Source organism: Centroberyx affinis, unplaced genomic scaffold (assembly GCF_046629955.1).
Source record: "Centroberyx affinis isolate AG114_WGS23_722 - 3 ecotype Tasmania unplaced genomic scaffold, CSIRO-AGI_Caff_v1 ptg007513l_1, whole genome shotgun sequence".
Taxonomy (NCBI): Eukaryota; Metazoa; Chordata; class Actinopteri; order Beryciformes; family Berycidae; genus Centroberyx; species Centroberyx affinis.
Window position 1 is genome coordinate 154 of NW_027283789.1, and position 25,036 is coordinate 25,189.

General features: G+C 43.4%; 1 protein-coding gene across 1 annotated transcript in view; it reads left to right on the top strand.

Annotated features, from left to right (window-relative positions):
• Nucleotides 1-1,264: 1,264 nt before the first annotated feature.
• The window catches only part of LOC139639634 (disintegrin and metalloproteinase domain-containing protein 19-like), a gene marked incomplete at both ends in the record, with an annotated part of 28,571 nt that continues 4,799 nt past the window's right edge, over nucleotides 1,265-25,036 (top strand). The window contains 12 exons of the mRNA XM_071513772.1: nucleotides 1,265-1,489; nucleotides 4,367-4,432; nucleotides 5,097-5,168; nucleotides 5,571-5,737; nucleotides 7,763-7,847; nucleotides 10,500-10,642; nucleotides 11,321-11,498; nucleotides 13,515-13,604; nucleotides 15,061-15,256; nucleotides 18,018-18,126; nucleotides 19,743-19,947; nucleotides 23,223-23,300. Of these exons, the coding sequence (XP_071369873.1) occupies nucleotides 1,265-1,489; nucleotides 4,367-4,432; nucleotides 5,097-5,168; nucleotides 5,571-5,737; nucleotides 7,763-7,847; nucleotides 10,500-10,642; nucleotides 11,321-11,498; nucleotides 13,515-13,604; nucleotides 15,061-15,256; nucleotides 18,018-18,126; nucleotides 19,743-19,947; nucleotides 23,223-23,300 (1,614 nt within the window). The remainder of the gene's footprint in view (nucleotides 1,490-4,366; nucleotides 4,433-5,096; nucleotides 5,169-5,570; nucleotides 5,738-7,762; nucleotides 7,848-10,499; nucleotides 10,643-11,320; nucleotides 11,499-13,514; nucleotides 13,605-15,060; nucleotides 15,257-18,017; nucleotides 18,127-19,742; nucleotides 19,948-23,222; nucleotides 23,301-25,036) is intronic.

The following is a 25,036-nucleotide window of genomic DNA, read 5'->3' on the forward strand; positions in this document are numbered from 1 at the left end:
TTTAATTTACAAGAGGTTAACACAATTAGATAATGTAGGAAAATGACTGTTTTGATCATAGTTTCTCTGTTATCTCTCTACCTACAACACAGATAGTCATGGAATTCTGGACAAAATCATATCTAACAATAAAAATATTCTCAGATTTGGGTCAGAGAGACAAAATCTCATCAAATGGGGGTCCGTGGCTCTAATGTGGACTAAATTAGGGGTCCTCAATATGAAAAAGGTTGAGAATCACTGAGTTAGGGGACAAAGCTTTGAAAACCAATAAGTGCAAGGGCACAGGAACTGAAGAAACCCTAGAATAGGATTAGAGTTAGGGTTAAGGTCAGAGGTCAAGGTAGTTACCTGGTAGTCATTGCTGGAGGTCTTGTAGGGTTAAGGTTAGGGTTCAGGGTCGAGGTCAGAGGTCAGGGAAGTCACCTGGATGTCTTATACTGTAGGTACTGAGGGGTCTAATGGAGGGTCGGGGTTACAGGTCAGAGGTTAGGGATTTGAGGGCTAGTGGATAGGGAGTGAATGTAGTCCTCATAAGAATAGAAGTACAAGGAAGTGTGTGTGTGTGTGTGTGTGTGTGTATGAAGCAAGAGGCCTTCTAGCTTCCTCAATCTCACTCTCTCACACACACACACACACACACACACACACTGACAGCTTGGATCGCCCCCCCCCAGACAGTAGCTGTTGCCGAGTGACTCTCTTTGCTTCTAAATTGCCTTTTTACAGCGCCGCGTCTTCTAGGACAAGAAGCCTTCATCACCATGGGTTTGCTGTGAGCGTGCTCAGAGGGCAACGCTCTGAGGTCCCGTATGCCTTAAACTTTGTCTCCTCCTGCAGATCATATTTAAAACAACCTCTGGGTATCAATATTACGGGAGCGGCCCGTGCTGTAATAGTCGGAGCAGATATTAATGGATGTTCTACGACAGAGCGTACAATGTAGATGTTTTATTTTATGTCTCATTTTCTAGAATATAACAAATCTCATTAAAGAGGTTGTGAGACAATGATTGTGATGGGATTTTTACGATGACCCGTTACTTTTTGCACTGTGCTCGTAACTCCTCCTTAGGTGATTTTCATGTTTTTATTTCAGGACCGCGTGGTTCCTCCATGTGGTTGAGAACGTTCTAACACCCTTGGACTTATGGAACCGTTTCAAACCCCACTGGTTAAAATCAAAATGCATGCTGGTCAATCTCTTTGTTTGTTTTTAACCTTTTAAATTTCTCAGTTAACTCGCCTTCATGTCTTCCCCAAGCTCATCGACATCACTTCTTTTCCTCCTTCCTCCTCATTCAGGGGCCTGATATCCTTGAACTCGAGTGACACCTACTACCTGGAGCCAATCAGAGGCCTGGATCCTCTCCACCATTCACTGTTGAGCACCGAGGAGCTGTCAATCAAAGGCGGACGCTGCGGCCACGGCCATCAGACCGGACACCCCGGCCACATCGCCGATCTCCTTAAACCATTGCATCAAAGGGTGAGTCTCCCAGACACCAACTCTAGCATATCAATATGCTCAATATGCTTTTATTGTTAATTTTAGTTTTATATGTCTGACCAGAGAAGTCATTCCAGTGTGCTGTGGGAGGATTTTATTCAAGAGTCTGTAAAAGCTGCAATGAAACCTGCCTCACCCTGCCTTAAAGTCCTGCTAACCCACCTAAAACAGCTTCAGTCTGGCTTTCAATGGAGAGTTTTAGTATCCCTTGATGGTCTACATGCTGTTTCACCTTCGGTATCGGTATCAGCCTCCAAAAACCTAGACCAGTAAATCTCCTGAACAAACCAGAAGAAGACAGATCGAGAAGTGACAGCAGACGAAACAGCAGCTCCGGACGTTTGTTTGTTTGTTTTTTTTTGACATTTCGCAGATCGCCGCTCCTCTCCCCGAAGCTCCGCAAACAAAAACGGCAAAAGGGTCGGAAAAGTAAATGGCACTCATCGAGCCCGGTGCCGTCTCCAGGCTCTCCGGATGACTACTGCAAATAAAGAATCCCAGAATCCAAACTCTCCCCACGGCAAAGCAAACAGCAAAGACTTTCTCCACCCTATTGTACATTTGCCTCCCCGTCAGCTTCAGCTCAAAGACATATTTACACGGCGAGCCCAGTCGGACGTCTTCCGGGTGTTGAATGAGAGTCTCAATTTAGCTATCATGACATGTCAGTGGGACTGGGCAAAGCTTTGTGTCGTTTGTAACGAGCTGAATGAATACCGACTCTTCCGTGATTCATTTCTACCTCCGAGTCGTAATTCTCGTTCGGCTCGGATGATTACACATGCTGAATGGAATCACCGATCGGGTCTGCGGAGGGAAACGGTCATCTTTGTCATATGCAAAAAAAAAAACACAACATTGGATTTCTCCGAGTCGCCCGAGCGCCAAATCACTCCCGCGCCACCTGGAAACGGGTAGAATTATGGCCTCGGCCGGGCTCAGCCGGGGCGGTTTACCCCTCGACGACGAGTCTATTTCGGTGTCCCTCCACGGAGGCGGGGGGGGGGGGGGGGAGAAAGTCCAATTTGCTCAGCTGCGGTCGCCGATGATAAAATGGCTCCTCGGTGGGCCCTTCTGGCTCCCGCTCCGTCTCGACTGGGACAAAGAGGCGAGGAGAAATGTTTTCGCTCTCTCTCTCTCTCTCTCTCTTTTCTTCTCATTTTTATTCCCGCATTTATCATTTTCCCCATTTCTCAATCGTTTTAAAGCGTCTTGCTCTTTCTCACCGTTTTCACCGAAGCCCCTCTCAGCTCTCCCGCCCGCACATCATCCTTTCCCCCCTCTTTCTTTATCTTCCCTCCCCTCCTGCGCCATACCTCTTGGCTCTCCCAATTCCCTCAACTGCCACCCATTAATCCTGGGTTGTTATGCAGAAATGCCAGCCGCAGCAGACCCCAGACTGAGTCTCCAGGCTCGGGCCACTATTTGCCTCGCAAGTAAACAATGAGATGTGTGTGTGTGTGTGTGTGTGTGTGTGTGTGTGGAGCCGCTGCAGGCTACACAGCTCCACAGGCCGCCTTCACAGCGCCACGGATCCCCCGCCGATCCACAGTATCGGTGCGTAGTCTAGACCGAGCCAAGGCAGCGGTCCCTCTGCGCGTAAATCAATGAGTTTTAATTACAGCAGAGCCTTTCCCTAATGGCCGTAATCAAGCATTAGCAAGGCGGAAACTTAATGATGGAAAGATATAAGGAATCGTAAAACTTTGTAAACAAACGGCTCGGCGCGGGCGGCTGCGTGGTTCTCGCTCTGATTGGGGTTCTGACCTCTTTATGTGCCGCTTTGCGTGCCTTTCTCACTGCGTATAGTGGCAAGGTTTTGCCCTGTTTGCATGATCTGGCTATTACATTAACCACTTTGGCTAATATGGAGTTTCGAGGCAGATACCGATACCAATATCAGTACCGATAATCAGCATCATTAAATTTGGCCATTTTCATGTCAAAACAAAAGTATTTTTATTTTATTTTATTTTATCTTAGTTATTTACCAGGGACAGTGCACATTAATCCAGTGGTTCTCAACGTGGGGTCCGGGGACCAAGCAGGGGTCCTTGAGGCGGTTCCAGGGGGTCCCCAGCAAATTGATGAATTGTTAAAATTCACCATTATTTAATTTACAAGAAGTTAACACAATTAGAGAATGTAGAAATGTAGATGACTATTTTGATCATAGTTTGACTGTTGTCTTTCTACCTACAATACAGACAGTCATGAAATTCTTGACAAAATCATATCTAACAATAAAATTATTCTCAGATTTGGGTCAGAGAGACACAATACAATACAATACAATACAATACAATACAATACAATACAATACAATACAATACAATACATAAATACATTACAAAAGTAACAGATATATGTAAAAACAATGAGAGTATGTAAAGGCAATGCCAGAGATGAGGTAGTATGATTACTCATGATTGCAAGTTTGGTTTGCTTTTAAGCCATCTCTTCAGTTTATGTTTAAAGGTTAGGTAATTAGTGCTCTCTCTTAATTCAGTAGGAAGACTATTCCAGTAGTGGGTGGCTCTGACTGAGAAGACTGTTTTCCCAGACTTGCTACGTCTGTATTGTACGACACAGTCCCCTCTGGTAGTTGCCCTTGTTGCCCTGCCGCTATTATCCTTCTGCATTATAAACTGACTCATCATCATTTAGTGTTTCCCGTGTAATTGTTTTCTTGCCGGGGTGGAAAAGCCTTTGAAACAGCATTTAGACAATCATGAGACACTAAAACTCTCCACTGAAACTCTCAATAATAAGAAGAATCAGAATAAGAACATCCATATTAATGAGGGATCTGGTGCCAGTCCTATTAACCACAATTTCCCTTTGTCTTATCCCCAGGTAAAAAGGAACGCCTGGGGCACCACCAAGTACATGGAGCTCTACATTGTGGCTGACAGCACACTGGTAAGCTTACCGTAATTACCCACCTACCCCCCCCCCCCACACACAGCATGGGCACACCAGTTGGCGCAGCATTGTCCATTGACGTCAAACAGCCATAAAATGATGCAGAAGGACGGAAACAGAGCCCGCATCTTGGACAATTATCTCATTCGGGGCTAATGGGGCTCTTTCATACTGAGTGCTGTGAGCGGGTGAGCGGCCGCCATAATAGCCATGCTGAGGCAAAAGGATGTGGAGACAAGTAGGAGGGATTTGTCTGGCTAATGAGGGAATGTTTTTTAGGTACGTTCTAATGGTAGAGAAGCTTTTAAATAGACACTGAGCCCCGGGGATGAGATGCTACGTCTTCATAAAAGTCCGTTTCTGGGGGGGGGTTCTGGTTGGCTACTGTCTGGTCCATTAATGCCATGGTAACAGTACATGGTGACCGATAAGGAGGTTTTAGAGTCCGGTCCACTCCTTCTGTAATTGGTGTAATTATGGTGATGGAGTAGGGCCGGACTGGCAAAGCGGGACTTGTCGGGTTATTAATTTATTCCCACGGTTCATCCGTCTCTGCAGGGAACTTTTGAAAGGATTGTCATTTTACATTTTATTTATCTTTCTTGACCGGCTTGACTGCCATTCGCGCCACTAACACTTTCCCATCTTCCCTGTCACCCAGTACAAACGACAAAACAAGGACTATCAGAAAACCAAGCTGAGGATAATGGAAATTGCCAATTACGTGGATAAGGTAAGCCAGATACTCAACCCAGATAGCGTCTGAACTAATAGATAGTGTCATAGTCCGGCTCCCTAAATCGCCGCCGTCACATAAGGTCTTGTATCCATATCTTGATATTCTGTTTCATCCATTACTAATCTACTTTGCCCCCTCCCGGCTCGTCGGCCCTCACCGTGCCCGAGGAAATTACTGAAGTGATTGGAAATGACATTCTGTTCAACAGTGTAAACAAATGCCTGGTATCGGGCCTCGCCGGGATTGTTTAACCGCACTGTGATTTAATCTAAGTGGCCCTTCACCGGCCCTTCACAGCTTGTGTAGGTAGGGAACATTGAGAAACATTGCCTTGTGTGACCAGACTACGATATGGGAACTTATAGTGTGTGTGTGTGTGTGTACATGTGTGTTCAGTTCTACAGGGCTCTGAACATCCGTGTGCCTCTGATCGGTCTGGAGGTTTGGACGGAGAGGGATCAGTGCATCGTCACGGAGGAGCCCAACGCCACCCTCTGGTCCTTCCTCCAGTGGAGGCAGAAGCTGAAGTCCCGCAAGAAACACGACAACGCCCAGCTGCTCACGTGAGACCGCCACACACACACACACACACACATTTTTTTTTTAACCTTTTTATACCAGGGGCCAAGTTGACTGAGCACCACTGCCTCACATTCATACAGTTTCACACATTCACACTGGGAGCTGACCAGTACAAACCACAGTCAAAAAACCTTCTCTAATCTCGGAACCCATCGTCTATCGGTCTGAGGACGATTAGACTCTGGGGGCGACGGACAATATTTTGGGGTTTCCGGTGTAGCCGGCGGACATCTGGGCCAAGACTTCCTCTTCCGTGCTCCGGTCATTGTTTACAGTCCGATTAATTAGTTTTAGGTCTTGACGACATTTCAGCTAATCTATAAACAGATAGACGATGGGTTCCGAGAACTTCGTGACCCAAGAGTCTGCCGGTTTTCATTCCAACCACACACTACAGAACTAATTTCACTGATTAAGGGTCTTTCTTAATCCGTTCTTGCGTTCCTCAATGACGCATTTGACATAATATCTAACGGCTGATTCCAAGACAAAAAGAACGGCGAGGACGGATACAGATCCTGGAAGATTACTTTTAGGCCATAAGGTGAACTAAGAAAAAGTGGCTAGAAAGTGATTTTCGTTCCCACACCTGGGCACTACTTTTTAAATGCGTTTTTGCATAGACAACACCCTTATGGACTTTGTGTTAAAAGTTCTCCGCAAAATATCCTGCAGTTTTTTTTGTCACGATCCATAAATGTATATAAATGTGAATTTAAAAAAACGAAAATCTTATGCTGCTGGTTTTGCTTGTAACTTCATTTATATTCATTTTAGCAACACAAAATATCTCTCAAACTGACATTTATACATGTACCCTAAACATCTGAGACAAGTATTGGTGCGTTAGTATGCTCAAGTGTGAATTTAGACCATGAAATATGGCAAATTTGTAGAAAATACGCTTCAACTTCAGTGATGGCACCAAGCAAAATTAAACATACACATAGTAAACTTTGCAAAACACTGATTCACTGTTTTTATTCCCGACTGAGGACGCATCGGACGGTGGCTTCGTCAATGAGAGCGAATAGGAAGACCCCCAAGATTCACTGCGACGTCAAACACACAAACTCACCGCTCGTCGCAAACCGTAAAGACGCTCGTTCTCGTTTGCTCTCTCCAACTCGGGAAGATCGTTCCCCACGAGGACACCGGTCTAAGAATTCATGGATTCGATATTCACCTTCAAACCGGACGGGAGGAGGTGAAATCACCGGCTCTAAGTGTTCGTTTGGAGCAGAAAAACCTGCCGACTCTTGGCTCCGACTCCAAACAAGTGAACGCACAAGTCGTTATTCTACCGCAGCTGAAAAAGAAATGCGATATTCCCTCCCCAGCCTCCCTCCCCAGTCACCTGAGCCTCCTCATTATGGGCTCTTAATAACATAAACACTCCCAACCTTTGGTCTGAGCAGCCCCAAATAATTTCAGACTTCGTTAGTGAGGAAATTGACATGTGATTAGCGAAACAGAGATTTTATTAAACGAAAGATCTCGCCTCAGTTAGGCGTAATTGGGGCTGAACACCTCAGCGCGCCGGCACACACACACACACACACACACACACACACACACACACACACACACTCATACACAACACCGGCATCCATAAACAGTCAATTGGTCGCCCCGCACGCTTCGTAATTAGTTTTTTTGCAGATACCGGAGGGGCCTATTTTGTTTTGATTCATCAGACAGCGTTTGATTTTGTTTTTGGATGCTAAGTGACAACCGCCAAGAGACCGCCCGCTAGATTGAGGTTCCTCGCACGGCCCTCTCTCTCTCTCTCTCTCTCTCTCTTTCCCGCCGCGGTCCGACGGGCTTATCGTGACCGCCACCGCCACCGCCACCACCGCCGCATCTGCAATCGATGTGCGCACCCCCCACCGCGGAGCCAACGAGTCGATAGGGAGGAGATTAAGGTTAAGTGATTTTTTTTGTTGTGCACGTGTGTGTGTGTGTGTGTGTGTGTGTGTGTGTGTGTGTGTGTGTTTGTCTGATAGCGGAGTGATTTTCAAGGGGACGACCATCGGGATGGCGCCGCTGGAGGGGATGTGCAGCCTGGAGAACTCCGGAGGCATCAATGTGGTACGTGGCTTCGGGAGGAGAGGGAATAACTAAAAAAAAAAAAAAAAAGAAAAGAAAAAAGTTTGTTTCCGTTCTCCGCTCCCCCCTCCTCCGTTTGCTTTTCACTCACAAACACTCTCTCCCTTTGTCCCTCAATCTTTTCTCCCAGCTTGAATCCATTTTCTATTGATTGTGTCATGCACATTTGTGTGTGTGTGTGTGTGTGTGTGTGTGTGTGTGTGCGTGTGTGTTCTTGTATTTCGGTGCTTACGGGGGACCAGATGTCCTCACAAGGATAGAATGATAAGTGAAATCATGCAAAGTGAGGACATTTTGCCGGTCTTCACTTCTACCTGGAGTTTTAGGATTAGGATTTGGTTTAGGATTAAAATTAGAATTAGGGGTAACACTTTACAATAAGGGTACATTAATTAAGGGTTAGTTAATGCATTAACTAACCCTTAATTAACAGTTAACTAATGTGTCTGGTAATCATTTCCTAATGGTGTTCATGTTAACCAAGGTATTCATTTATACATTATTTAATAGTCATCTTTATAAACTGTTAAATAATGTATAAATTAATACCTTAGTTAACATGAACACCCTTAGGAAATTATTACCAGACACATTAGTTAACTGTTAATTAAGGGTTATTAAGCATTAACTAACCCTTAATTAATGTAACCTTATTGTAAAGTGTTACTGAAGTAGGATTAGGTTTAGGCCAGGGTTAAAGTTAGGAGATAGGGAATGAATGTTCTTATTTTACTTAATTTAAGGCCTTGAATGCGTTTAAATATAAGTATAGTGAAAGTATTAAATTCAGCTTTGTTTTCATTTCCACATTTAGCTCCAGTTTTGAAATTGCCGTTATATTTCACTCCGCCGTGGAAAATGTCTAGGAACCCTGCTGGGCAAATCTGCTGCGTTTCAATTAGTAAAGCCGGGACGCTCTTTTTTCTCCGTCTCGGCCCCGTCTTCATGATTTAGGCCGATAAAACAGCTGGATTTTTTTTTTACATTCTAATCTTTCCCCGTGCCAGATTTCAATTTAACATCGTGACAACTCGACGACACCGCGCCGCAGCCACGTGTGTTTCGCGTGGCTCCATATGGACGGAGCGGCGGAGGGCAGGGGGGGGGGGGAGATCGATAGCTTTTCCCGAGCTTGATTAGCTCCTAATAGGCTATTAGCTGTCCTCTCCTGGGCGGAGGCGGCCTGTGGAATCCTAATGTACCGTAGCCGACCGAGCTCCGGAGTCACACGCTTCAAAACAACACGCGGCTTATTTTTTTTCCGCGGTTTGGCCCTCGGTGCACGGAGCCACCTCCGAGCACTTAAACGGCACGTCAGGTGGTCTAGATTGTACATTTGCATTTCAGAAGGCATGTACAGTAGTGTGTGTGTGTGTGTCCCCGTTCTATACACCATGCATAATTCAAAGGCACAGTTAAGAGTGAATGACAGGTTTCTTGCTCAGTGGATCAAAGAGGGCTAATTACGTCTGAATGCAGTCGCTGATGTGTGTGTGTGTGTGTGTGTGTGTGTGTGTGTGTGTGTCCTTGCTCTTCTATCCGTGTGATAACCAGTTTTGAGTTGTAGGCCTTCAGAGTAAAGGCATTTTTGGCTGGTCCTCACTTCTTCAAAGGGTTAGTTTAGGGTTAGGATTTGGGTTTAGGATTAAAGGAATAGTTCACCCAAAAATGAAAATCCTGTCCTCATCTCCTCCCCCTCATGCCAGTTGAAACACAGGTGAAGTTTGTCCATATAACACACAGGGAGGCTGCAGCACAACTCCATAGCAGCCTTCTCCAAAACAACTGAAGTCAGTGGGGACCAGTTCTTCAGAGTTCCAAAAAGACCTACAGTATATTTACACCATCATTTAGTGCAAATCTTAACTACAGCTGATTGATTTGCAACAAATAATGGTGTATAGGTCTTTCTATTCACAGTGTGATTGTTTGGCTGTTTTTGTTTTGGAACTCTAAAGCAGTGGTTCTCAACGTGGGGTCCGGGGACCACCAGGGGTCCTTGGTGGGGTTCCAGGGGGTCCCCAGGCAAATTGATGAATTGTTAAACTTCACTATTTCATTTACAAGAAGTTAACACAATTAGAGAATGTAGAAGAATGACATGGAATTCTGGACAAAATCATATCTAACAATACAAATATTCTCAGATTTGGGTCAGAGAGAAATGGGGGTCCGTGGCCCTAATGTGGACTAAATTAGGGGTCCTTGATATGAAAAAGGTTGAGAATCACTGCTCTAAAGAACAGGTCCCCATTCACTTCAGTTTTTTTGGAGAAGGCTGCTACCAAGTTGTGCTGCAGCCTCCCTGTGTGTTATATGGACTAACAAATTTCACCTGTGTTTCATTTGGCATGAGGGTGAGGAGATGATGACAGAATTCTCATTTTTGGGTGAACTATTCCTTTAAGATTAGAACTAGGTTAGGGTACGGGTTAAAGTTAGCTTAGGGTTAGGGCTTGGATGTAGGGTTCAAGGAAATATCTGTCCCACAAACACTTTTTCCTCACAAGTACAGTAATTCAAACATAAGTGTGTTTGTGTTTGTGTACGGTTTCGCTCTCGTCTTTGAGCCACTAAATGACGGCTCCCTCTCCCTCCCCTATCCCCCCCCCTCCCCCCCCCCCCATCACACAGGACCACTCCGACCTGCCCATCGGCGCGGCGGCCACCATGGCCCACGAGATCGGCCACAACTTCGGCATGAGCCACGACCACGAGGGCTGCTGCGTGGAGGCCACCGCCGAGCAGGGCGGCTGCGTGATGGCTGCCGCCACCGGGTGAGCCTCAGGCGCCGCCGCCAGCCGCGGAGCAGCCTGCGTTACACTGACGCTGACAGCTTGACACGAGAACGACGGTTTCATCAGCACCCGGAAAAAACAAAAAGTCACCGAGTCAATGTGGCTGCCTTTTTATACGATGAAAGGAACTACCCACTGAGCAAAAGACGTGATTTCAACGTTGCGTCTATGCTTTAGCTCTCATATAGCCCAGGATCATTACGGCTATGTATAGACCTATTTTAGACCAAGCAGTAAATACATTATTACAATGAATAAACATCTGTAAATACCAAAAATATGCACCAGAGAAGTCCTGTAGACTAGCCTACAAGATAATTATCTGAGCACAAGAAGTAATTTCAACATTGTGTCTAGCTCTCATATAGTCCAGGATAATTTTGTCTATGTATAGACATCTAATAAACTTTCACTTTTCAACCCCATTTAAACTTAATTTAGCCTAGACGGCTATGGGCCATTTAGACGTGTTTTAAACGTCTAATCAACGTAAAATTGCTCAGTGGGTAGGGTTGCTGTCGTGCCCCCTCAGATTTTTTTTTCATACTTCCCATGTTCTATTCATTCCCATCTTTAACATATTCTGTATACAGCAACAATTTGCCGATTTCACTGGCTGGAACCTAAAGGTGCTTACCGTACTTCTTCTTGTCCCAGGCATCCGTTCCCACGGGTCTTCAGCCGCTGCAGCAAGCGGGACCTGGACAGCTACTTCCAGAAGGGAGGGGGCATGTGTCTCTACAACATGCCCAACATGAAGGACCTGGTGGGGGGCAAGAGGTGCGGCAACGGCTTCGTGGAGGACGGGGAAGAGTGCGATTGCGGGGAACCCGAGGTAAGGGAAAAAACCTTCGCAGTAAACACAAGTCACTTTCCATGCAAATTAAGCTTATGTTACTAGAGCTTTACTGATACTGTCTGTAGCATCTGGATCAGGTACTTGTGCTTAGATTGGTAAATGAAGCTTCTCGATATAGGTTCTTAGGTTGTTAGGTTCTCTCTGTGCTTTGGTGCAATATAAAACTTTTCTGGTGGGAGGACAAATGTCTCCTGACATGGAAAATGCTGAAATGCTGCTGTTTGTGAAGTTCATAGGCAGAGCAAACGTATAAAAGGCTATACAGGCTATATGCCATTCTGTTTTATTAGGCCTACCACCTTTTTAATCTGTTGAACTGTTCTGAATAAGCTGTTTTTATCTATTCTGAATAAGCTGTTTTTATCTGTTAACCTATTCTGAATAAGCTGTTTTTATCTGTTAACCTATTCTGAATAAGCTGTTTCTTCCTAAAAGTAACAGAGAGAAGTTAAAGCCTCCAGCCAATGTTACGTAGCCTGTTTTTTATTTGATTGCGGATTTCTCTACTATAGTCCATGCATAATTTGATGAATGAACAAAGCACTTTGAAGCACTTTTTGAATGTTTTAGAACATGCCAATATTAGGAAGCATGAATGACTGTAAATTGAGTAGCACTTGCACTTGGATCGGTGCTCATATTGGCTCATCTTCTCAATAAAGCACTCTGTTGCTTTCGGCACACCTCCAGCTGTTACTGAGAGGAAAATACGGCACTTCCTCTTCTTCTTCTTCTTCTTCTTCTTTTACTTACCTCGCGTCACTCCGGCCTCATCGCTTATGCGCGCCGCGTCGCGTTGTGCAACAGATTCCCGAAAGAGCGTCGAAAAGTTTCCCCGTCTCCGGGAACGAGGCTCTCGCGCTCGGATCGACCCAAAAGGTTAAGTAAACCCCCCCCCCACCCCCCCACCCCCCTTCTCCGGTTCAAGCGGCAGTGCAAATTGAAAACAGAGGAAAGCAAATTGGTGGCTGACAGCAGCGAGCGGAGCTGTTTGTTATGACTCCCGCTCCGAGCGTGGCTGACAGTCAGGCGCGAGGCTGCTGACAAGCCACCTGTTCTTAGCATTGCAAATGAGACGAGCAACAGAACGCCGCTTAATGGTCTCACCTTGTGATTCCCCCCCCCCCACACACACACTTGCCTCAGACAAATGTAGGATACACCTCCCCGACAAACATATGGGTGTTTATTTCCGGCAATCATATACGACTTTTTTTTTCTCAGGCAGGGAAAGGAACTCGGAATCCCTGCAGCTTCCAGTATTTATCACTAATAAGACCAATGGATTTGGGGGTGTAAGAGAAGGTCGACAAGCTATCAGTTGTTGAGGGTAAATGTAATTATATCTACGATTTCCTTATGTGATTTTGAAAATCTAACAACACCGTTTCTTATTGAAAGTGGGTCTGGGAAACATACGAGTCAGTTGATCTTTTTTGTTGTTGTTTTCACCCATAATCCCCGCTCCATTCTCTCCCGGCGGTATAATTGGCTTTTTTTTTTTATTTATTTATTTATTTATTTTTTTTATTCATCCCTCGACGCCCACATTCGTTTAGAGTGCAACTGTGTCTCGGCGGAGGGGGCGCCATGGCAACGGCGGATGTCGTCTTCATCTTCGTCGTGTGACACGAGAGTGGCGGCGAACAGACGTCTCTCTCTCTCTCTCTCTCTCTCTCTCTCTTTCTTTATTTTTATTTTCCTCCCCGCTGACATCTGTCGCGACTTCTGTCACCCCGCCGCCACCTCTGAAACTGCAGTGCCTGATGGGTAGCGTGTGTGTGTGTGTGTGTGTGTGTGTGTGTGTGTGTGTGAGATGAGTGTATAGGTTGAGGTTGGGTTGCCCAAACGATGGCCTTGGCATTGAGTGTGTGCGTGTACAAGCTTAGGCAAAGGAAGAGCTAGTGTGATAACGATAATGTGTGTGTGTGTGTGTGTGTGTGTGTGTGTATGTGTGTGTGTGTGTGTGTGTGTGTGTGTGACTGTTAACAGGAATGTACCAATGAGTGCTGCAATGCAAACAACTGCACCTTGAAGGAGGAGGCACAGTGCGCCCATGGAGTCTGCTGTGAGGGCTGCAAAGTAAGACACACACACACACACACACACACACACACACACACACACACACACACACACAGACAGAGCGGCGTGGGCGGAAACCCGTTTGCAATAGTATTTCAGCGTCTGTCGTATCTAGTTCGTTTTGAATCAGCGTCTTGACATACTGTATCTACAGAGTCGATATCAATATATATCACCATCACAGCCTTTCCATCACAGATTTTGTCATCTTCAAAATCACACGAGCGTTTTTTTTTTCATCTCGCCGTTTCAACCGCAAATTCCTGACGTTCCTCTCTGATATACGGTATTATGGAGAATCCAGTTTGTTTTAACCTGACACGCGAGGCAAAATAAATAACAGACAAAGGCGGCGCGCAATAACTCATGCGATGTTTGGAGAGATACGGCCCGATCACGTGCTGTAATTTCACATATTGTTTTTCTTCATATCCTCATCTTCTGTCCCATTTGTCATATATTGCATCTATATTAATATTATTAGAACTTATTACACCGAGGCAGATGCTTCATGAGTTTTGATGCATTCTCATATCTTACGTCTTCATTCTTTTTTTTCCTCTCACCCGCTACTACTGCTGTTATTTTTGCATATCCTAATACTGCTGTAATCCATATTTTTTTCATACTTTCATCCATGCGTTTCTACTTAACTAGTGTACTGTACATACTCAAAATACTTTTTCCTTTTCTTCACTCGTTTTTTCTATTGTACTGCTTAGTTTTGTCAGTTGAAATGAAAATACAAATAAATATACACATGTAAAATAATAAACATGTTGTCCCCCAAAAACAATGAAAGTAACCCTTGGGCCAATCAGTAATAAGATGCATCATCCCTCCAAGTTTCATCATAAACAGACCAGTGGTGTAGAAGTTATGGGCTTTCAAAGTTAGACGTTTTGATCTTTAATTGTAGCGCCTGCATTCTAGCACCCAATTTTGATTTTATTTTATTAAGGATCCCCATTAGCTGGTGCCATAGCAACCAGCTGGTCTTCCTGGGGTCCACATAAAACACATACAAAAACAATCACAAATAAAAGCCATACAATTGCCAATACAAAAAATTAAAAACCAGAACTCAACACACAATCGATAATAAACCAACCAACAAATGACGCAGAAATATGATGAGAAATCACTAATTACAAATAAAACTAACAAATAGGACACCTGAGATGGCACACAAAACAAAACAAAACAAAACAAAACAAAACAAAACATACAAACAACACAGCCAGCCAAACAAATTACAGTCTTGGTGCAAACAGTGCCAAGATCCCTCATCCCTCCAAGTTTCATCAAAATCAGACTTGGCCCTAAAGTTATTCGAGATATTTTGTGTTATTCTACACTCCATCGGTGATAAACGCATCTTCTTGCCCCCCCCCACCTCCCCCACCTCCCCCACCCCCTGTTCTCCTTGGTTTCCTCCCCCTGTCCGTGCCAGCTGAAGCAGGCGGGCACCATGTGCCGCGGTCCGGCGGGGGCGTGCGACCTGCCGGAGTACTGCACCGGGGCCTCGCCTTACTGTCCCGCCAACGTCTACCTGCTGGACGGCTCCTCCTGTCAGTACGGGGTCGCCTACTGCTACAACGGCATGTGCCTCACCCACGAACAGCAATGCCTGCAGCTCTGGGGTTACGGTACGGAAACCAGCTCGCCATTTTGCCACTTTCATCTCTCTGTCCTTTCACAAGCAGGAAGCTGACTGCTAATCAGTTGTTTAGCTCAGACTCCAGAGTTTATCGCAACCATCTAAGGACGGTGGCATTAGAAACTCCAGCTATACCCACTTTTAAACCACATTAGCATAGTTGACGATAAGGATCTCCTCGCTTGGCCTCTATTGGCACGGTTACTGATGCGTATCAGCCGCATTTACATAACGATAACACGTGCCTGATAGGGATCTACACCTTCAACCCCATTTAGCATATCACTGTTGTCGTGTGAAAACCCCGTACCTCCAACTTCATGCTTTAACTTCAACTGAAGGACTACATGGTTCCTCTATGGGTTGAGAAAATTCTACGACCTTCATGCTGATGAAACCCTTTTCAGAACACACTGAATAAACCGGAAAATGTGCATCAAGCTAAAAGAAAAGCTGTTTTTCTTTGTTGCTGAAAAAGTTGCCATTATGCAGATTCAAGGTTTTTCGCCTGACAGTTACAATAGGTCAGACTTGATTAATACAAAGTAAGCCTGAAGACAGGAGCGGAGACTGCCAGATGAACTCGTTCATTTTCCTCGCCGTAGTGAAGGTTGCGTTCGCCAGCCTGGCAGACCGTCTTTGTGCAGATCAGGAACACAATACATTAGGTAAAGGCGACTCGCCGACCTTCAGTACGCGCCATTTTGGTGTCTTGTATGGATTTGTCACAGACACTACGAACAATGCTTTTGCAGTCACTCATCAGCTTTAGTAAGGAAATCAGGTATTTATCACAGATGCTCAGAGCTGTGGAAGGAAGGAAACGGTTTTCAGTAGTTGAGGGGCTCATAAAGGATTTGCTTCACTGTTGTTTTCCCTTCATAGTTACCATGGTAACTGCTGCATAGAGGGTTTTCAGTTTTCAGGTGCTGTAACACGCCCTCTGGCAGCCATATTGGAGGTCCTCAGCTCTTGGGTAACAGTGGCTGAGAACAGCTAATTGTGTTACTAATCATACGACTTCTTACGCCCATCTTAACAGAATTGAATAGACATGGTTAATGTTTGTGCTGTTTTTGACTGGAAACAGAATATTTTATCACAGATACATCTCAGCGATTTTGTGTTATAGATAATGTTAGCTTGTTAGCTAGCTAGTGTTAGCTAGTATCTGCTCAGCTAACCAACACTGTCTTGTTGTAAACACATCTGATTTACAAACTAGCAAACATAGCTAGCATAAGCTAGCTAGCTACAACTCAGAGTGTTTTGGAGTAGAGACTAGAGCTAAAGACAAGACAGTTTACTGTCACAGTAACCTACATTTGGAAACAAATACACCTTATCACACTATTCACCTTTACTTAGAGTATTACTGTATTGACTTACACGATACCACAACAATCTCTCTTTTTCTATCCTTGTTACATGTTTAGACATTATTAGTGAACAGCCAGTTCTCCAGTGGACCTCCACGATGGCGTCAGCTGTGGGAGATTTGTGGTTGATGACGTCATATGCTAATCTGCATGTTAATATATTTGCTACACATCCACTCTTAGCGGCTGGAGTGGCTATGCTATGTATGGGAAGCACTGTGAACATCAGACCATTCTGGGTAGACAAGCAAGTAGCGCAAATCAGCTGTACCAATTTGCTGCCAAATGCTTTGAGAGTCAACACATGAACATTGTTTCCCATGGTCAAGTCAAGTCAATAACACATAAGAATAAAAGAAAACAATAAACATAATAATAATAAAAGAATTGCGGAACAATAGAAGATGAAGTCAAGGTGTCAAGCTCGACTCGAATTAAAAGCCTACAAGAAGAGGTGGGTCTTAAGCAGCGACTTAAAGGTTTCTAGGGTCTGAGCAGTTCTTATATGAAGAGGTAAGCTGTTCCAGAGATTAGGGGCAGCCACCACAAAGGCTCGGTCACCTCTGTTTTTGTGCCGAGATCTCAGAACATCCAAGAGCATCTGGTTAGTCGACCTCAGTGCTCTAATTGGAGTATGATGATGCAAGAGTTCTGCTAGATAAGGTGGCGCCAGCCCATTTAAATCCTTAAAAACAAGCAATAAAATCTTAAAATCAATCCTGAAACGCACAGAAGGCCAGTGGAGGGAGGCCAATACTGGTGTTGTGTGATCACGCTTTCTTTTTCCAGTTAGAAGACGAGCGGCTGCATTTTGTACCAACTGCAGACGACGAAGAGACGAATGATCTACACCCACATACAAAGAATTACAATAGTCTATCCAAGAGGTAATAAAAGCATGACTAACTCTCTCGAAATCCTTGGGAGAGAGAGATAGGCCTTTACCTTGGCTAAAAGTCTTAACTGAAAAAAGCTAGTTTTGACAACTGAACTAATCTGCTTATCTGATTGGAAGGAGCTGTCAAAAATCACACCAAGATTCTTAACAAAAGAAGCTGAAGGGCCAAGAGTACCAACAGAGTCATCCAATAGGTCAGGTCGTCCAAACATAACGATCTCAGTCTTATTTTCATTAAGACTGAGAAAGTTTAAATCCATCCAAGTTTTGATATCTTTTAAGCAGTTCAGCAAAGGACTGCATTGAATCTTTACTTTTTGGTCAGAAAACGTTGATTTGTTGCTGACAGCCTTTGAGAAATAAAGTCGCCGGGGGTGAGGGGGGTGGGGGGGGGGGTCTGAAAAGTGGCTAAATCTAGTGATGAAGTCACCAAGTTAACAACAGCAGTCTGACATGATGCTCTGTGGTCACAGGAGCCCGGCCAGCCCATGACGCCTGCTTCGAAGACGTCAACGCGGCGGGGAACGCATTTGGGAACTGTGGCAAAGATGGACAAGGCAACTACATGAAGTGTGAGAAGAGGTGAGAGATCCTGTTGATCCTGACACATCTTGTACATACATAACAACACATGTCTTGTATTAGTTGTGTGACAATACAACTACTTACAATGGTTGATTTACTGTGTGCAATGCACTGTGGCGTCTGAGTCTGCAAAAATGACTTGATCTAACTGTACAGGAGGGCTATGCTAACTGCCTTGAGCAGCCACACATCCCAAGCAACATTAAAGAAAGAGCAATGGGGGTGTCGATTGGGACTGAAATAATACAGCATCATTGCATGCATGCATTTTGAATGTGTCACCACCACACAGGAAGAGAATAAATAAGACTATAAAAGTTTGGACACACCACTGTTTTCTTTATTTTTACTATTTCCCACAAACAAACGGGAACTTTTGGGGAATGTAACACGTTTAATGGGATTGAATTATCACTTTTATATACAACAAACGCTGATTTATACTGTAGATAGTCTTTTTAGATGTAAAAATTCAGAGTTTGCAGAAAATATCTCGGAAAAGCCTTTTCATTTCATGTCATAATACAGTTTTTTTTTTCTTTTGCCGCGACACTTAGATTAAAATGTATGCACTCTCACCTATGAGTTTCTATTAAAATACTGTGAATGCTGCATTTATGCTTAATCAGTATTCCCAAAGATGTTTTATTAGTCAGTTTGAGTCCAGATGTCACATCCAATGCTGGAATTGACCATGTGGGAAAATACCAATGTACCAATGCCAATTAAAATGTGGTACATTACCATAGGACATGCAGTGTGTGGTAAATCTATGGTACTTTACCATAAAGCCTGTGGTAATGTACCACAGAATTTGCTTGTCCTGTGGTACCAAAATGAAGTACTGCAGGAATACCACAGCAACATTTTCAGGTACCACAGGAAATTTTTGTAAGGGAGTGCAAGAAGTTGAGTTAGATTTTGATTTGGAGCTGCGATTGATGACCCTACCACGGTTCATTACTTTCATATTTCTCGCCTAGAAGTTCAGTTGTCACCGCTGTAAACCACACTTCTGTTCTTTTCTTCGGTGCTCTTAGCAAACACACTTCTGCTGAACTTAGCGTTTCCTCTTAAGTACTCCTAAGGCACGTACATACATACTGTACACACACACACACACACACACAGAGAGAGAGAGAGAGTCAGGTCCTCTGTACACTGTCAACACAGGCCTCTGAGAGACAGTTTCTATGGCGCGGTGCCAGAGCTAATTAATGGAGCCAAATTAGCGGCTTAGCTATGCAAATGAGGCTCCGGATTAAGGTGGTTGACGGCTGCCTTGTATGATACGCCACTGCCCAAATCCATTACGGAGTCCCATAGGAGTCATTAGAGTGTTTTCTGGCCACAGTGACTGAGAGAGCTGATTAGAGGATATGTAAATGCGCTATCTGCATGTTATTAAGACATGCGACTAGTCTGCGAGGCCCAAGTCACACAGCCGCTATCTGTCCATCATTTTGTAATCCTCTTTTGTTCATTTGTTTTACTGATGATACACTATGGATGTGTGTGTGTGTGTGTGTGTTGTCTAAGAGACACCAGAAGGTCGCCGGTTTGAATCCCTCCACCTTCATTTCTTTGTGTGTTTGTGTCTTATCCGTCTCCAGCGACGCCAAGTGCGGTAAGATCCAGTGCCACAGCGCCGCCAAGAAGCCCAAGGGCACCAACGCCGTGTCCATCGACACCACCATCAAGACGGACGGCATCGAGGTGAAGTGCCGGGGCACCTACGTGTACAGCACCCAGGACGGCCAGGGCGACCTGCCCGACCCCGGCCTGGTCATGACCGGCACCAAGTGTGGAGAGGGCAAGGTGGGGCGTCCGGGCTAAATAAAGTAGAGTTTGCCCATATAGAAGGGAAATAAGTACGATTTTTACTGTCCCATAGCACAAAGTGACCATAACATATCTGCAGGGGGTTTATAGCATCATTGATTAATTATGGAAGCCCATTTCCGCCAGTGTGATGAAACAAACGGTCCTGTAAGTCATTATAATGAGAAACTTTCTCAAAATAATGAGTTAGTATCTCAAAATAATGAGAAACTTTCTCAAAATAATGAGTTAGTATCTCAAAATAATGAGAAACTTTCTCAAAATAATGAGTTAGTATCTCAAAATAATGAGTTAGTATCTTAAAATAATGAGTTAGTATCTTAAAATAATGCCTTAGTTTCTCAAAATAATAAGTTAGTATCTCAAAATAATGAGTTAGTATCTCAAAATAATAAGTTAGTATCTCAAAATAATAAGTTAGTATCTCAAAATAATGAGTTAGTATCTCAAAATAATGAGAAACATTCTCAAAATAATGACTTAGTATCTTTGAGATACTAAAATTTCTCATTATTTTGAGATACAAAGTCATTATTTTGAGATACAAAGTCATTATTTTGAGATACTAACTCATCATCACACTGGCGGAAATGGGCTTCCATAATTAAGACCAATGACTCAACGATTAGTTACCCAGGTGCTGAGATTTCTGGCTTTCAAACTCACTTTCTGACCTGTACTCTGTTATGGAATTTAAATCACACACCCACTGGAGTGTCAAGACTCACACTCAGACAACACATTTCAGCTACAAAGGCTAAAAAGCCTAATTTTCATGCCAAAAAAAAGCAAATAACAAAGCAGTGTTATTGTTCCAGTATTTAGCGTGGTGCAGGAGCCATTAAGACTTGTTTTTGGGTCACACTTTATGAAAGTGTTGGGTCAGGTGAAAGGTTAAAGGTTGGGACGCAGGTACCGTACATTCTGGCAGTCTGAAGACAGCAAAACAAAAACAAAAAAAACAAGATTCCCCAGCAAGTGACTACACACTAGGCACGATAGTGGCTACACATGGTGATATAGTACCTCTTCATTAGAGATTAGAATTAGAATTAGATACTACTCTATATTGGAAAATCGTTTGTGTCAATTACAGGCCACAGGAGACAATTGGACAAATTTAATGATAATATTGGTCATATCATTGGTCTCCATAAACCCACATCAGTCAAACCCTAAAATAAAGTGATTTGTTAATGTATGTTTACATGCACCAGTGCATATAAACTTTTTTTTTCTTACATGTGTAGTCATATAATCTTAAATTCCAGCATACCAGATTCATATTCTTTGGAGGATTTCAAGGCTTTCCACTCTTCTCCATCATTCTATTCTGTGCTTTGAATGAAGAATGTTATTCATTCCAACCGAGGAAAGTAGTCCGTTTGCGTGTTTCCATGGCTGGTCGCCATTGATATTCACCTATTGAACCGATTATCAAGGTTTTATACCAGCCCACTTCGTGCCAAACTGAATTCCACTGGGAATGGGCAAGTCTGTTCTGTTTCAGGTGGTTATGTGGGGCATTTTGATTCTGATTGGGCTATTATTCTGATTATTAATGGAATATTCAGCTATTCGAGTAAACCCCATATCTGACTCTCACACACACATATACACAGAAATCACACCGTATATATGCTGAATTATGCATGTGAAATACAGATATATGGAAAAATACACACACACACACACATGCACACGCACACGCACATAAATATCTGCAATCACCCCCTATTCCACCACTGAATTTTATTTCTCCGGCTGTCTGTATTGCTCCTGCTCTGCACCACATCCCAGTCACTTGAATACCATTTCCGGCATAGTGCAAGGCACAATGAAAGGGCTGAATACTGCTGCATGAGTAATATATTATAAATAGGCAGCAGAGAATATTGTCTGCCATCCAGCATGATGAATCTTGAGTCACCGTATTGAGCGGCCTCTTCTTATGTATAAATGCACACATAAGCACAAAGCCTCCGGTCCTAATCACACAGTCATCCACACAAAAGAGGATTCCTCTGTTTCCAATAGTGCAACAACAACAGCAGCAAAAGACACACTCCTAATGCAAATATTGATGCTAATATCAGTGCTAATATCGACCAGTGATGCTGTACTGATGTACTTTTTATACTTTTCAAATATTACAGCTCCTGTTCTCGTGTCCCTTTATGAATTTGGTTGTTTTTTTTCCTTTCTTTTTCACGTCCCTGAACTGTTTTTAACCATGTTGGTAAAGCACCGTGGCTTACATTGTTGGTGCCATATGAATAACATTTGACTTGATTTGATTTTGAACCACCGATATGAACACAAATCAATTATATTTTTCAGAAAAGGTTTTTTTTTTTTCCTTAAAAGACCTGGTAACACTTTACAATAAGGGTCACTAAGTTAAGGGTTAGTTAATGCTTAATAAGGATTAACTAACCCTTAATTAACAGTTAACTAATGTGTAATTTACTAATGGTGTTCATGTTAACTAAGGTATTAATTTATACATTATTTAAATTAATACCTTAGTTAACATGAACACCATTAGTAAATGATTACCAGACACATTAGTTAACTGTTAATTAAGGGTTAGTTAATGCTTATTAAGCATTAACTAAGCCTTAACTTAGTGACCCTTATTGTAAAGTGTTACCAAAGACCCTGTCCTCACATAACTTCCATCAGTTTCATCATCCATCATACTCTTTACTATGATGTATACACTGAATTTAGCTCATAAATATTTATATAAATGTACCCTCCACTACATCCCTGATACCAATACTGATACTAATACTTATCCAGATAATAATACATAACTACGACTACTGCCAAGAATATGAGTGATGTTTCTGCACAGTTCAAAACAAAGTTGCAAAGCTCTTTACAGCACAGAAAATATGACTGTAGCATAAATGTAAACGGTCATTAAAAGAAGGAGTGTACTGTAAGGGTATAAACAAGTCTATAAAAAAAATCATTACAAACTGTAAAAGCAAGTCTATAAAAGTGGTGATTTTCAAAGTAATTTAAAAGAGGATACTGATGCTGCTTGCCCAATCTCCTCAGGCTGGCAACTTGTTCCAAAGCCCAAGGGCACTGGCAAAGGGCCACTCGAATCAGCGTGTGTGTGTGTGTGTGTATGTACTGTACGTCTGCGTGTGTGTGTGTGTGTGTGTGTGTGTGTGTGTGTGTGTGTGAACTGTAGTACGATACACAGTGTGTGATCATTCTGTTTGTGTTTGCCACAGGTGTGCAGAGACCGCCGGTGCCAGAATGCCTCTTTTACCGAGCTGGAGACTTGCATCACACGCTGCCGCGGCAACGGGGTACACACACACACACACACACATACACACACTCCAACACACACACACACACACACACAAAGTCATGCGACAGACTCGACTCACTTAGCCGCCGGGCACGGCTCCCTAATCTTATTGTCACACTGTGTCCTTGGGCAAAGGTAGAGCTTTTCAGTGCTGTCACCCGGTCTGTTGTAAAAAGGCAGGGAAATAGATGGCTGGAATACAACAGCAACTGAAGTGATGAACTATTTATTGGAGCGGTACAAGCTCGCCCGAGGCAGATAAGGCAGAGTCGCACAGGGTTTACGAGCCAATAACCGAGCTCAGGTGCCGAGCGTCCGGGGGCTTAAACACCTGTTACCGTCAGAGAGGATCGCCATCTAGATTGGGAGTTTTCCATCAGCGGGTTTTGAGTCCCCCCCCCTGCGGTCACGGGTCGGGGGGGAGCGGCTTTGATTCCCCCCCCTGTCCGGTCTTTTGCTGAAAGAGAAGAGAATCCGATGTTGAGTCTCGAAAGACAAAAGATATGATAATGTGACGTGGAATCCCCTCGGGAGTTTGTGGTTTTTGCAAGATTTCACAAAGGGATTAAAAATGTCAAAGCTTTCATGAACCGGATGTGGGTTGAGCACCAGGATCGGAATTCAATACTGCATATGAACAATATGAAGAGATGGAGAGGAAGAGCAGAGAGAATGAACGCAGACACACATTACTTAAACCAGTGATTCTCAACCTTTTTCATATCAAGGACCCTAATTTAGTCCACATTAGAGCCACAGACCCCCATTTGATGAGATGTTATCTCTCAGACCCAAATCTGAGAATATTTTTATTGTTTGATATGATTTTGTCCAGAATCTCATGACTGTCTGTATTGTAGGTAGAGAGATAACAGAGAAACTATGATCAAAACAGTCATTCTTCTACATTCTCTAATTGTGTTAACTTCTTCTAAATGAAATAATGGTGAAGTTTAACAATTCATCAGTTTGCTGTGGACCCCCTGGAACCCCCTCAAGGCCCCCTGGTGGTCCCCGGACCCCACGTTGAGAACCACTGACTTAAACAATGAAATGACAAACCGAACCATAACAGGTTTATATTTTGTCATTTTTCAGAAAGGCTGTTGCAGTAAACAAGCATTTCTGGCTGCACTGGTCTAAAAAAAAAAAAAAAAGGAATACAACAGGTTAATGCAATATGGCAGTTACCATTAATGTTTGACCAATATGGGTTTTTGACTGATTGAAGCTGATATCCATTATCTCTAAAGCCACAGGAAACTGAAAGCGGTGATTTCTCTGCAGTTGTGCTGCTTTGTTCCCTTTTGGGATTTAATAAAGATTGCAAGTTTAAAAAAAAAAAAAAAAAAAAGCAGTATTCCTATATGGAGGAAGGCCTTATCGTGTAATGGAATGATTTTTCTCTGGCGTGAACACATGAAACGCAAATATAAATGATTGTTCTAAGGAATTAAGAACACAATAGAATTAGAACATGAATTCTAATGTTATGCTTTATTAGCTAAGATTATAACCAACTTTATCAAGCCAAATCAGTAAGGCTGGGTATTGGCAAGGACCTCACGATACGATACGCATCACGATACATTGCGATACTCTACATAATTTACTGAAAATTTAAAAATAGAGCTGAAAATACAACTTGCTGTGTACCACCTGGGTAGTCTAATATGTTCATCACATTATATTGATAACTCAACAGACAAATTGAGTCAAAACTATTCAAAT